At 37.1% G+C, this 11,991-nt stretch overlaps 1 protein-coding gene across 1 annotated transcript in view; it reads right to left on the bottom strand.

The window, feature by feature from the left end:
* The window catches only part of LOC117412166 (synapsin-2-like), a 77,646-nt gene extending 66,322 nt beyond the window's left edge, over positions 1–11,324 (bottom strand). Inside the window, exon 1 of the mRNA XM_034020189.3 lies at positions 10,490–11,324. Coding sequence (XP_033876080.2) covers positions 10,490–10,794 — 305 coding nt within the window. The 5' untranslated portion in view covers positions 10,795–11,324. The remainder of the gene's footprint in view (positions 1–10,489) is intronic.
* Positions 11,325–11,991: the final 667 nt, after the last annotated feature.

The following is an 11,991-nucleotide window of genomic DNA, read 5'->3' on the forward strand; positions in this document are numbered from 1 at the left end:
TAACCTGTTAAAGTATCTTTCTAAAACATCATTCTCCTTATAAGTAGTGATCTTTGTGTTAAGAACTGTTGCGTGTCAATTTTTATTATATTTTTATGATAGTATATTTCTTAAAAACTAAAGAAGGTCAAAACTGTGTGTTAATTATCTCAGGTCTACTGCTGGCTTGATTTAAAATGAATAATTAAATGCTCTCTTTCTTGACTTTTATACTTTAAAAAAAGCAATCATGTTTATATCTCTAGCTCGTGGGATGGGAAGGGTAATAGAGTGGAATACCTCATTGAAATGAAGCATGATTCGCCATGAGTCAGCTTCTTTAAATCACCAACAACAGGAATCTTCATGCTGTGTTGTTCATTTTACATTTTGGATTAATTGATAAAATCATTACAGCTATTAAAACAAAAGCAACACGGAGCAGACATCTGAATTTAAAAAGTATGTCTTAAGAGAAACGTGGAACGAGTATAAATATTACACTTACAGTATCTTACCCAATGTGTTGATGTTGTTGTTTAGATTCAAATACACAACATCAGGACTCAGCATGCTTATTTAGTGGCTGAATGAAAAACAGGCCTGGGTAGATGCACAGTTAATTCAGGAATACATGCATGCCCACCACTAATACATGCTTGTTCTTTATTCATTCAGGATATCAGCTCAGAGGCAGATGATTAAAATCAGCGCAGCATACAGATCATTTTAATAAAAGAGTCAACATGACAGCAAATAATTTAGATCTAAAATCTAATCAGAAGTGCCAGATTATCCTCTAGGCACATCAAACACATACCGTCTGTAACAAGAGGATGCAGAATCTCACAGCACATGCCGTTTCCAAGACATAGTCTTTAAAAGATGTACCCTACAGCCAGTAGGTTATGCCAAGCCAATACCAAATGTAATGATCATACATAACCAAACGACTTCACTTGGTTTGAGTAAACTCTGTTTTTCAACCACACATGTAAACCAGTGGTCAGCACCGTTTTCACTGCAGTAAACCTGCACAGGGTTTTTATAGGGAAAGCAGACTTTTTTTTTTAAATGTCTTAATAAATGTATCAGTAATGGTATGAATGCGAAAGTCAAGAAAGTCTTCTGCACATCATGATCACTCTATTCAATTATCATCAGTGCTAATTAGATTTCGACTCTGAATCTACAACTGCAATTTCCCATGCCACTGGAGCCCATATTTCAATATAATGTGAAGAGCTGCACACATTTCAGTAAGGAAGATACAGGACACTACGCAGTGACCGTTAATGTTGTTTAAAGCAGTGCAGTTGCTAAGAGTGTCCCACTTTGTAGCCACAAATAGAGCCGGCTGCACATTAACAGTGTAAAGCTTCATGTCTTGTTATAGAGTGATGATACCATTTCTTATCTTGCATTACTTGCATGTTATGTAGCATTGTTTTGCAATAGCCTGTTATTTAAAAAAAATCATTTTATGATATAGTATCCTTTGTTAAATATTTTTAGATTATTACTAATTATTTTTTAACACACCCTTAATTGAAAGATGTTAGGGACTAAATCAACTGAGTCCTGTCCACAGCTCAAAATAACTGGTTGTTATTTCATTGTGGGACATCAAATTGATTTCCAAACAACAAAGGGTTATGTCAACAACAGCGTGCTGGGAGTTGCAGAACGTGAATGTGACGTGATCAATGGCACAGTAATGTATTGTACTGTTTAAAATATTACCAAACCAACAATAACTGAATGGCCTTATGAAGAACTTGGCCTATACATCTGCTGGGCGAATGGGTTTGCCAATATAGATAGCAAGTTGGTTACCTTACAGAACCCACTGTAAACGAATGTTTAAAAAGAACCCTCATATCTTTTCGTACTAAAGGTCGGGGCTCTGCTCAGAGAGTGTGGGTGGACAGGGTTGAAGGATTCAGCAACAACCGCTGGAGGGTAGCCACCCACTCAGGAAGGAACGGTTGTTGAGCTATCAAAACAGATGCTCCCCTGGAATGTTTTTTTTTTCATGTCTGGTCATATGTTATTAATTTTTCATTTGCAAAACTGGCAATCAGCCTTAATGACTTACAGATAATAAAAGAGAGAGATAGTCCAAAAACCTGTTTTAAAAATGACAAAACACCAGATATGTTGCAGGATCTCAGACCAAGGAGCTGTATGTGCTGGAACACTATCACATTTAATTTCTGTTTCTTTACCACCCCCACACTGACAAAATCAGCCCTGATTAGACCCGAGTCTGGTCCCTTTCTTAATAATGCAAAAGGCCTTCTCACCTTCACAGCTCGGTGGTAGCAAACATAAATATCTAGAGTTGAGTCTATTGAAGAATAAGAACAAGCTGCACAGGGTGAAAACCAGGCTTTGAACAATGATTACTGTAGTGTAACCGCCCACACGCATGAACAGCGGATTTCTATCCTTATTCACGCCCTGTCCGGTGTCCCTCACGTATGAAAATGAGAGGAACATGATGCATTGACAGAAACTATGGAATAATAAAATATACATTTCTATACGGAAACGCTTTTTCACGCAGCTTATCACTAGGACTGTGGATCGTTATGACAAGCTGCGTTTCCAAACGACATGTTCTTTATATCATTTGTTATTGGCAGTCCAAGACCATTTTCTGGCCACTTTGTGGTTGAAATGATTTTACTGGTCACAGCTGAAATGTGAAAGTACTGTGAAAAGATGTATTACAGCTGTCAACTCCATACTTGTCAGAGAGTTGTATAGTTTGTATGTCAAAAGTAACATCATTTTTCAGAAGCCGTTTGCCTAATCTTGCATGCTGACACGCAGTATTAGTATTGCCAAAATTATTTTTGATGAAATGTGGGAATATCATACCACGATCATTTGAATCTGTCATGGTTTTCTTTGTTTTTATTAATCAAAGTGTAATAACGTGTAGGTGGTATGTTGTAAATTGTTTAAGAGTAACATGCTATTAAACCCTTCACATTCTCAATATGGAGGGCATTGAAGGTTAGTATCACGGTGCATCTTAAGATAAAAGCATCTGCCAAATAAATAAATAAATAATAATAATAATAATAGCACAAGCTAAACCATTCCCATAATAGTTATTTGCTGATGTATTGCATCCTCAGATCATCATGATGACGTGCGTTGTGCAGGCAGATCAGGACTCAGGGTGAGACAGAGATGGAATTCTAATTCAATAATGAAGCTAGCCAGTCAATGTAGGACTTATAGGCGGAACCTGCTGTATGGGAACCATGGCAACAAAAAGCAGCAGGCATCAGTAAAGCATCACATGATGAAGGCATTGAGGAAGGGACATGAATGCGCAGAAAAGAGCATAGCTTAATGCTGGAAGGGCAACTAATGTTCTTGTACAGTAAGGGCTTATGGAGTAAACTATGGGATTAGATACTTTTCTTATTTATGTATAAAATACATCACTACTGTAGCCTGAATTCTTTTCTGAAACAATGCAGAAAATATTACTGGCAGAAGCAAATATTTTAAAAATACAGAACATTCAGAAGCACGGTGTGAAGAGAGACCACAAATGCTGTTTATTTTTTCCAGAAACTGTTTGTGTGATTTGTTTTTAGGTCAAAACCTCATTCTACAATCAATACCAACCAGAATGCATTCATGGGTAATCTATTGAAATCATTCTTCGCACACCTTGCTATCCTACACGGGTTAACTGAGTATATTAGCAATTATATTATCTGTTTTTACACAAATAAACAACAGCAACAAGAAAAAACAGAAAGAAAAGCTGGTATGATTACACGTCAGTCTCTCGAACGCTGACCCAAGTTATATCTGTACATGCAAAACAGTTTTCAATAAACAAGCTTTCTCTGACCCACAACATTTTAAATATAGATGCCACATCTTATTTTCCGCCTGCTCACAGCATCTGAGCCCCAGCTCTGATGCCTTGCAGGGGTGTTTGAAAGCAGTCACTTCTTATACAAAATTCAATATAGTCAAACGCCTGTCACAAGATGAAATGTCAGCTGCATTTCTCCTTCATTTTTCGTCTTTTAGAAAAAAAGAAAAAAAAAGAAATAACATAAACAAAACATACCTTATAGTTTTTTTTGTTTGTTTTTTTTACCTCTAGTGTGCTTTTATTTTTATAATTGATTTTTATTGTCGCAATGTCAGAAGAGGCGTTTGACTTGATGGTCAAGAGGTCATAAACGCATACAGTTAGTGGGTCTTATTTAAGCAATGGCACTGTAATAATAATAATAAACAGAATCGCAGTGTTTAACACTGAAAAGCATAAGTGTCATAAGCAATTATGGGTAGCTTTGATGAGAAATACATGAAACTCATTTTCACGATGGCAAGAATACTATACTGTGGACTGCATATTGATGAAGTTAACCCTCCCAAGAACTCTTTTAAACACATTAAAATATGCTTCTAAATGTTTCTAGACACTAAGCATGAATACCAATAAATGTAAAAAAAATACATTAAATTCAAACTATGCAGCAATTTAATTTTATGGTTATGAATTCCCACATTAAAAAACAAGATCGCACTGTTAAAGGTTTTTTTTTTATTTTTTATTCTTGAATTCTGTCAAATGTTCGACACAGGGGAGCTCATCTACACACAAGATAAGATGTGCTGGAATTGTGGCAACTCTTTAACAGTGGTTAGTTGATTTCTCACAGGAGGTTTATAAAAACTACAATCATGCAGACTCTGTAAGTACCATCTGTTAGTGCCATACTCATCCTTAAACTGTGTGTGGAAGGATGACTGATTGTGGTGTGGGATGTCGATTATGAGGAGACTTACAATTTTTCCACAGGAGAAGGGAGGTCATTCCTTTCACTTTGCACAAGTGAACTGTCTGCAATTTAGCCCACATGAAAACACACTACTGGTTTAATACTTTTATACTGGTAGATCGGTAGTATTGTTTTTGCTTTCATCCCATTGTAGATATTGTGAATTATATGCAAATGCACTCTGCAGCTGAATTGTTGTTTTTTTCAGCTCTCTAATTTCTCATTTTTGCAAATAAAGTCATCAATTTCACTTAAGCATGAAAGCTTTATCTCTAGCAGGGAGAATGTCCTGGCTTCAGTGGGCAATTACATATTGCATTTACTTTCAAGAAAAGCTTCTTCTGTGAGAAATCATTTGTAACTCCCATTGTGAGTGAGGTGGAGCATTATTCCCATTAGTGAATGTCAGGATTGCATCTATATAATTAAGAATCGCACAGGGAAACACTAGGCACAATCTTCTAGGTGTTCTAGAGCCACTACTGGATTCTAGATGTTCTAGAGCCACTACTGGATTCTAGATGTTCTAGAGCCACTACTGGATTCTAGATGTTCTAGATCCATGTTGGCTAGTCACCTTACATCCTGACATACAATGTTTCTCTCTAGCTATAACAGATTAGAATCAGGATATATTATGCGTAGTTAATAACCCCTATTGTTGGTTTATATAAGCACTATAAATAACATATAGGAGGCTATGTGGTCCAGTGGTTAAAGAAAAGGGCTTGTAACCAGGAGGTCCCTGGTTCAAATCCTACCTCCGCCACTGATTCATTGTGTGACCCTGAGCAAGTCACTTAACCTCCTTGTGCTCCGTCTTTCGGATGAGACGTAGTTGTAAGTGACTCTGCAGCTGATGCATACTTCACACACCCTAGTCTCTGTAAGTCGCCTTAGATAAAGGCGTCTGCTAAATAAATAAATAATAATAATAACATAAGGTTATTAACAAGTAATAATAGTGAATGTAACATTAAACCTTGACAACATGAATCTTTTCACTAATACCAGCAGTATGTAATGACAATGAATAACAGTACCTGTTATCCCTTCAATAATTATGACCAACACATTTAACAACAAGCTTATTCATGCAAATGCATAATAGTGGCCCCTCTAACCAAAGAGTGGCAAAAGAAACATCATTAAATTGCTTTCGATTTCATTTTTGGGTCATTGATTTTCTCATATACTCGCCCTCCATGGCAGCCCGTGTTGCCTTATTGCTCTTTTCAGTTTGAAATTAGGCTGCCAGCACAACAGTTTGGAAAGGAATTCCACACACACTGATCATTATATAAAAAGGCCTCTTGTTCCCACTGCTGGTCATATGCCACCAGCAGCATGTTAAGACCTCTGTCAGTGCTTCTGCATGCTGACTGGCATACCCACAGGAAGGACTGCTAGCACACACATTAAGGGTGTACAGCACGGGACAGTGTGTGTGTGGAAAATCAAAACTACTAATGTTTACCCAAATGAAAAACAATGTACAATACCAATTAAAAAACACAGTATGCAATATCTCTGTAGATAGGGAGCTGTATGTTTTTTTTTTTAGATGGGAATATCTCAAGGCTTATTGTTTTTAAATTTCATTTAAATCTGTCACTGGATTTATATTTTCACACCAGAGCTAGCATTACCAGGCGTTCAGTTTTTGCTTGGAGGCTGGACTAGATTTCAATTATTTTTTTCGTGTCCAGTCGGGGTGAAAATATTCACTATGCATCAATGACCTGTCATGCCTCATAACATGATAGTGGATAGATGTGTGCATCGTGATAAATTACCAAAAGCCCTACTGTACATAGCTAGTGTACTTGTCCACCAAATGGTGCTTCTGTGAATTAAAAATACCAGTAACAGCAGGACATCATTCAGCTAAAATAACTGCATTTCCCTGACTGGTATTCTCTTCCCTTTACTTTTTTTCTACTTATAATACAATACCAACAAATATTACTAAATTCATTTTAATGCTTTTTGCTCCAAGCTTGTGTGGCTATGAAAACATTGTGTTAAAGTCTAGACAGCACTCTGTACAAAAGAAAGAAAAGGAAAATACCTGAAGCTGCAGTAATTCAATGCAATTCAACGAGTTTACAATGCTTAAGCCTGAGTCTGGTACAGATTTTGTTGCTCACATACTTGATATTCCCATTTAAAATAACAGTCTCTGGAAGAGCAGCAGGGAGGGTGACTAGCACCACCATTTTGTGCATTAGTGCAACATTCAGAGAGAAGATTTCTGTTTCGATGTTGTCGTCAATACATACTTGCACAGCTAAATATCAGATAATGAATCAAGCATTCCATCTGCAAAGTACAGTATTTGAATCTATTTATTTTAGTATTTGAATGTATTCATTTTAATATGGATGTCTGTATACATGTATACATTTTGCAGTATTAGCATTTGGAATCTTTCTGTCACTGCAATTTGTTCCTGGTTTGTCTCAACTAGTCAGACAGATAATAATGATGAATTTGATTTAAGGTAATAGTGTGGAATGAATCCACTTCCATCTCCTCATCCGCTCCTTTCCACTGCTCGGATGGTCTGCCTCACTGTTGTCTGAACTGAGGGAAAAGGGTATTTTGCATAGATGTGGGGCTAAGGGATTGTCATTATGATCAAATACAGAACAATCAAAATAAAATAAATGCATACAAATAAAGCCTATGAGATATTGCTCAGCCCTCATTTTCACTCTTTACACTACAGTGTGGTGTGCATCACAGTGTAAAGAGGGAAGCGCCCCTGCCTTCACTGTCAGTGATCGATATGGAAAAAAACTCACACTATCTAAACCTCAATCCAAAATCCAAAGATGCAGTGTCACGTTCTCCTATCTGAAAACAGAACAGCAGTCTGTGGAATAACGGTGTTCACACAGGCATTTTATTATCTATATACAAATTTCTATTTGATTATATTTCAGTTTGTTTTTTGGACCTTGTGTTTCTTGCCTATTACATTCTTTTTTGTGTTAAAAAAAGCAACTGAAAATGCTGTGTCCCTGTGGAATCCATGTGTCCTGCTGAAGGGTTCATATGTTCTTTCAAACTAACTTTCTATTCAAATGACAACTGCACTTATTGCGTTGCATGCACTCAAGTATATTGAAATAGTGCTGCAGGGAAAGAATTACGGTATGCTGACAGGGTCAAGAAAGAGGAGTGTGATTAACGCATGTTAAAAAAAAAAAAGTGTTAATATCAGAACTGCGATTGATTGACAGCCCTAATTTATATACATTTAATTAAAAACATAAACTATTTTACCAGTGGGGAAAAAAAAAAAAAATTCTGTCATATCTTATTTTCATTTTCTTTAAGTACTGGCGTGGGGGAAAAAAAGATTGTCTCTAATGGATGATTGTTAACCTCTTTGACCCCTCCCAATTGTACTAATTTCAATTACAGTACATGGGTAGTAATGTTTACATTTGTTGCCCAGCAACAGGTTGAAGGCTGCCATAAAGATCCTAGGGGTGCAGAAGTTACATCTTGGAGGTTTTCTGATGTATGGAAAATAGATGCCTGGGCCCATACCATCTGTAGATATCACATGATCAGACATGGTGTTTTTTTCCCCATTACACTTATAAACCATTAAAATGGCAATATGCCATCCCTTTAAAAGACTGTACAGCTCATTGATTCTCTTAAAAGAGCAATTCATCAGCCTATGGATATATCTAATATTATAACAGGAGAACATTTCTGGGATATTGTAATTGAATATTGTTGGGATTCAGTTGTGTGCCTATGACTGAGTGTGATTATTGGACTGCTGTTAACTTTCCCAGCATTCCAATAATTCCCACAAATCTCTGTTTATGTATCCTTGTAGAACTGTCTGAAAAACTCAACAATGTTCAATAATCTAATGGGGAATCTATGGCTGAAGGCTAACCAGAGACTGATTGTTTCAAGGAATATAAATAGAAATGTAAACACAGCAGTTGAAGCTAGGGTTAGCAGTAACAGGAGCATGATCCCTATGGAGTGGAAAGTATTGATGGTAATGTCACACACAAACAAATGCATGATGTCTGTTATCAAGATTCTGAAGTGCTTTACATATACATATTGATAGTTACAGTTTTCAGAAGTGCTGGTGGTAGAAATACTATAATGACTGCCTTGGGTTATATCTCTTGGTCCTGGTTTCTTTAGCAATTCTAGCCCATCAACATGTATTTATTCAATTATTCTTGCAGACAACCTTCTTATTGAAAAAAGCTTTTAGCTTTGAGAGCAAAGTAAAAAGGCAACTACTACATCACAGCTAGAACCTGAAAAAAGAATACAGGCTTTTAAAATAAGAGCTTTTATACATTCTCTGCAAGGTATACAGCATTCACAAGATACACCAAAACAGCTGTTGACCATTTTTCTTGTTCAAACCCTTATCAAACTCTAAATGCCTGGTTTGCAGACAATTGTTGAAATGTTCCTAAAATGACAATGCTTCATGACATTATAAATTGAAATTCCCCGTCCCCTGTGTAATATTATGAATGGCAATATATTGACATTTGCTGAAAGCAAGACACTATCACAGACTGATCATGTGCTACAGATAGATCATTACCCCTACATGACTGTGGCAAACAACAGACATGTAATAAACAGACCCTACCATAACATGCATTACAATTGATAGACATTGGCCTTTTGGTAGGCGTAACAACTAAGATGCAAGAGAAATATGTGCTTTTATTCATACATTTTTTACTACTGAATGAAATGTGATTTGTATGCACTTAGTGTAACTCTCAGTAGTGTTATTAGCCCTCACAGTGGGCTGGTTAAAGATTCATATTTAACAGGTTTCAGAAACATAGTGTAAAGGAATAGATCCCATTTGCCAGGAGGTCTCACAAGGGAAACTCCCATCGATATTAGAATATGTGTAAGATGATGTCACAGTCACAGAGCAGGATATACATACATACAGAATACAGAAAAGCGTTCCCCTTCAGTTAACAACATTTCAATTCATATTTTCATGAGTAGAGCATAGCCTGGCTCTGGGGTGCCGGCCCATTTGTAGTTTAATACCTATGGTATATGTAAAGCATATTCAGCAAACCTCATTTTTTTCTATCAGAGTAAGCAGCATGGACTGTAGCATCTGGTGCCTAATACAATATTAAAAACACATCTTAAAACATAAATATGACTAAAGCAATACAGAAATATTTGTATGTTTGGAGTGTGGGTAGTATTAAGGAAAACTGAATCCCTTCATACAGGTCTTTCTACCTCTCTAGGCTTCATTAAAATATACATATATTTAAACAATGTTTATGAGATTTCAGCCCATATTAATATAAATTATAGTTAGCATTTTAATAGTGTTCCCACTAAAAACACACACAAGAAAAGCATAGGATCATATTTTTTTTTTACTTTGTTCTATATGCAAAGATGTATTTATTTATTTATTTATATATTTATTTATTTATTTATTTATTTATTTTTAGTCACTCTCCAGGGTGTTGCTTAGCTTCTCTGATCTCTTACTAAAGCAGTGTTTCCAAAACCACTACACATCCCCCTCTTTTTCACCTAACTTCCTGGCACCCATTCGGGTCTGAAAGCATCTTTCAGTGAACAGCCCCTTTCATCTGTACCCTCAGCCTTAATAAACGAGATGCACCTACCATTCATTGTGAGGCTCGTCAATGACAAGCAGCAACTTGAACTTCTTGGTCAAGGAGGTGGGGGTCTGTTCCACCAGTCCGGCTGAGGCGGCCGTCTGCTTTACAGCATTGGAGATGGAGCTGAAGAAGCCGGTTCCAGGGGATGGGCTGATCTGCCTCCTCTCCGGGGCAGGAGATGTGGAGGAGGGGGCAGGGGCCGGGGGTGGAGGTTGCTGGGGCTCCGGCTGCTGGAGATCAGTCATGTAGCCATTGGGCAGGTTTGCAATGAAATTGCTGTCCGAGAGCCGTCGCCGTAGATAGTTCATCTTGTATATCTGGACTGGAATTCAGATGAGAAGCCTGGTACCGGACAAGGTGGTGATTCTGGGAGGACAGCGAGAATAAGGATTCAGACTGTAATGTACTGTATAGCTGCAGAGCTGCTTCAATCAATAATAAGCAAGCTCCTGATTTACTGCTGGATGCTGAGCTTTGCAATTCTCCATGCAATGTTAAATCTTCCACTCCCTTTTCTTCTGAGATCTCCACGCCTTCTGTCTCTTCTTCCCTGTTTTTTCAGTATAACTGGAGCTCTTTTCTTTCACAGCTATACTGACTGATCTGCAGTCAAGCACCATCCACCACTGCTGTGATTCTCTCTCTCTCTCTCTCTCTCTCTCTCTCTCTCTCTCTCTCTCTCTCTCTCTCTCTCTCTCTCTCTCTCTCTCTCCTACATCACAGGCAATCTGCCTTTGTCGTCCTGCAGCATATTTCCAATGAATAAGCAAAGGGAATGAGGGAGGATGCTCTTGGATGAGCTGGCTTTTCCCCTTTTGTCTCTGTGACCTTTCAGCCAAACCTTCTGGACAGCAAGGGGGTGATTGAGCAAAGAAGAAAATGGCTCAGCCAATTAATTAATGGTTTGAAAAGAGGCAGGGGCAGGCATCAGTAGCACAGTCCCGTAGGACTTCCTTCAGGCTTATTAACCCATTTTTAACCCGTAACTGCCTGGTTTGTTGTTGTTTTCATTTCGTTTAGATTTTCTACCCATATAAATGCCCGAATGTGTTTCATGCCTGATTAAATAATGACAGATTTTTTTTTCTTTCAATTTCTGTATTATTAGTTCCCCAGCAGGGAATAAATTAGGTTTTGTAATAAGGTCTTTGCAAATGATAAAAAGCAATTATGCAACATTCTGTCATTGATTCTAAAAAGCAATTTAAACATAAATGTTAAAAAGCTTGAACAAAATACACAATTTGTAGTTCAATGACAATAACTATTTTCAGTTCTACACTAAATTAGCATACTAGTACAATATTAGACTACACATCTCCATCTCTTACAGAAAACATTTACAGAGCTAATATAGTCATCACAGACTTTAAAGGTATGTATCTTTAAAAGTATAAGAGATCCCACACTACCGGTACGCATAAATATATTATAGTTCTAAACTATATTCTCAAATTGGAGTTATTAATCTATATTTGTGTTACTATGTCATTACTACTACATTT

This window comes from Acipenser ruthenus, chromosome 16 (genome assembly GCF_902713425.1).
Source record: "Acipenser ruthenus chromosome 16, fAciRut3.2 maternal haplotype, whole genome shotgun sequence".
Classification (NCBI taxonomy): Eukaryota; Metazoa; Chordata; class Actinopteri; order Acipenseriformes; family Acipenseridae; genus Acipenser; species Acipenser ruthenus.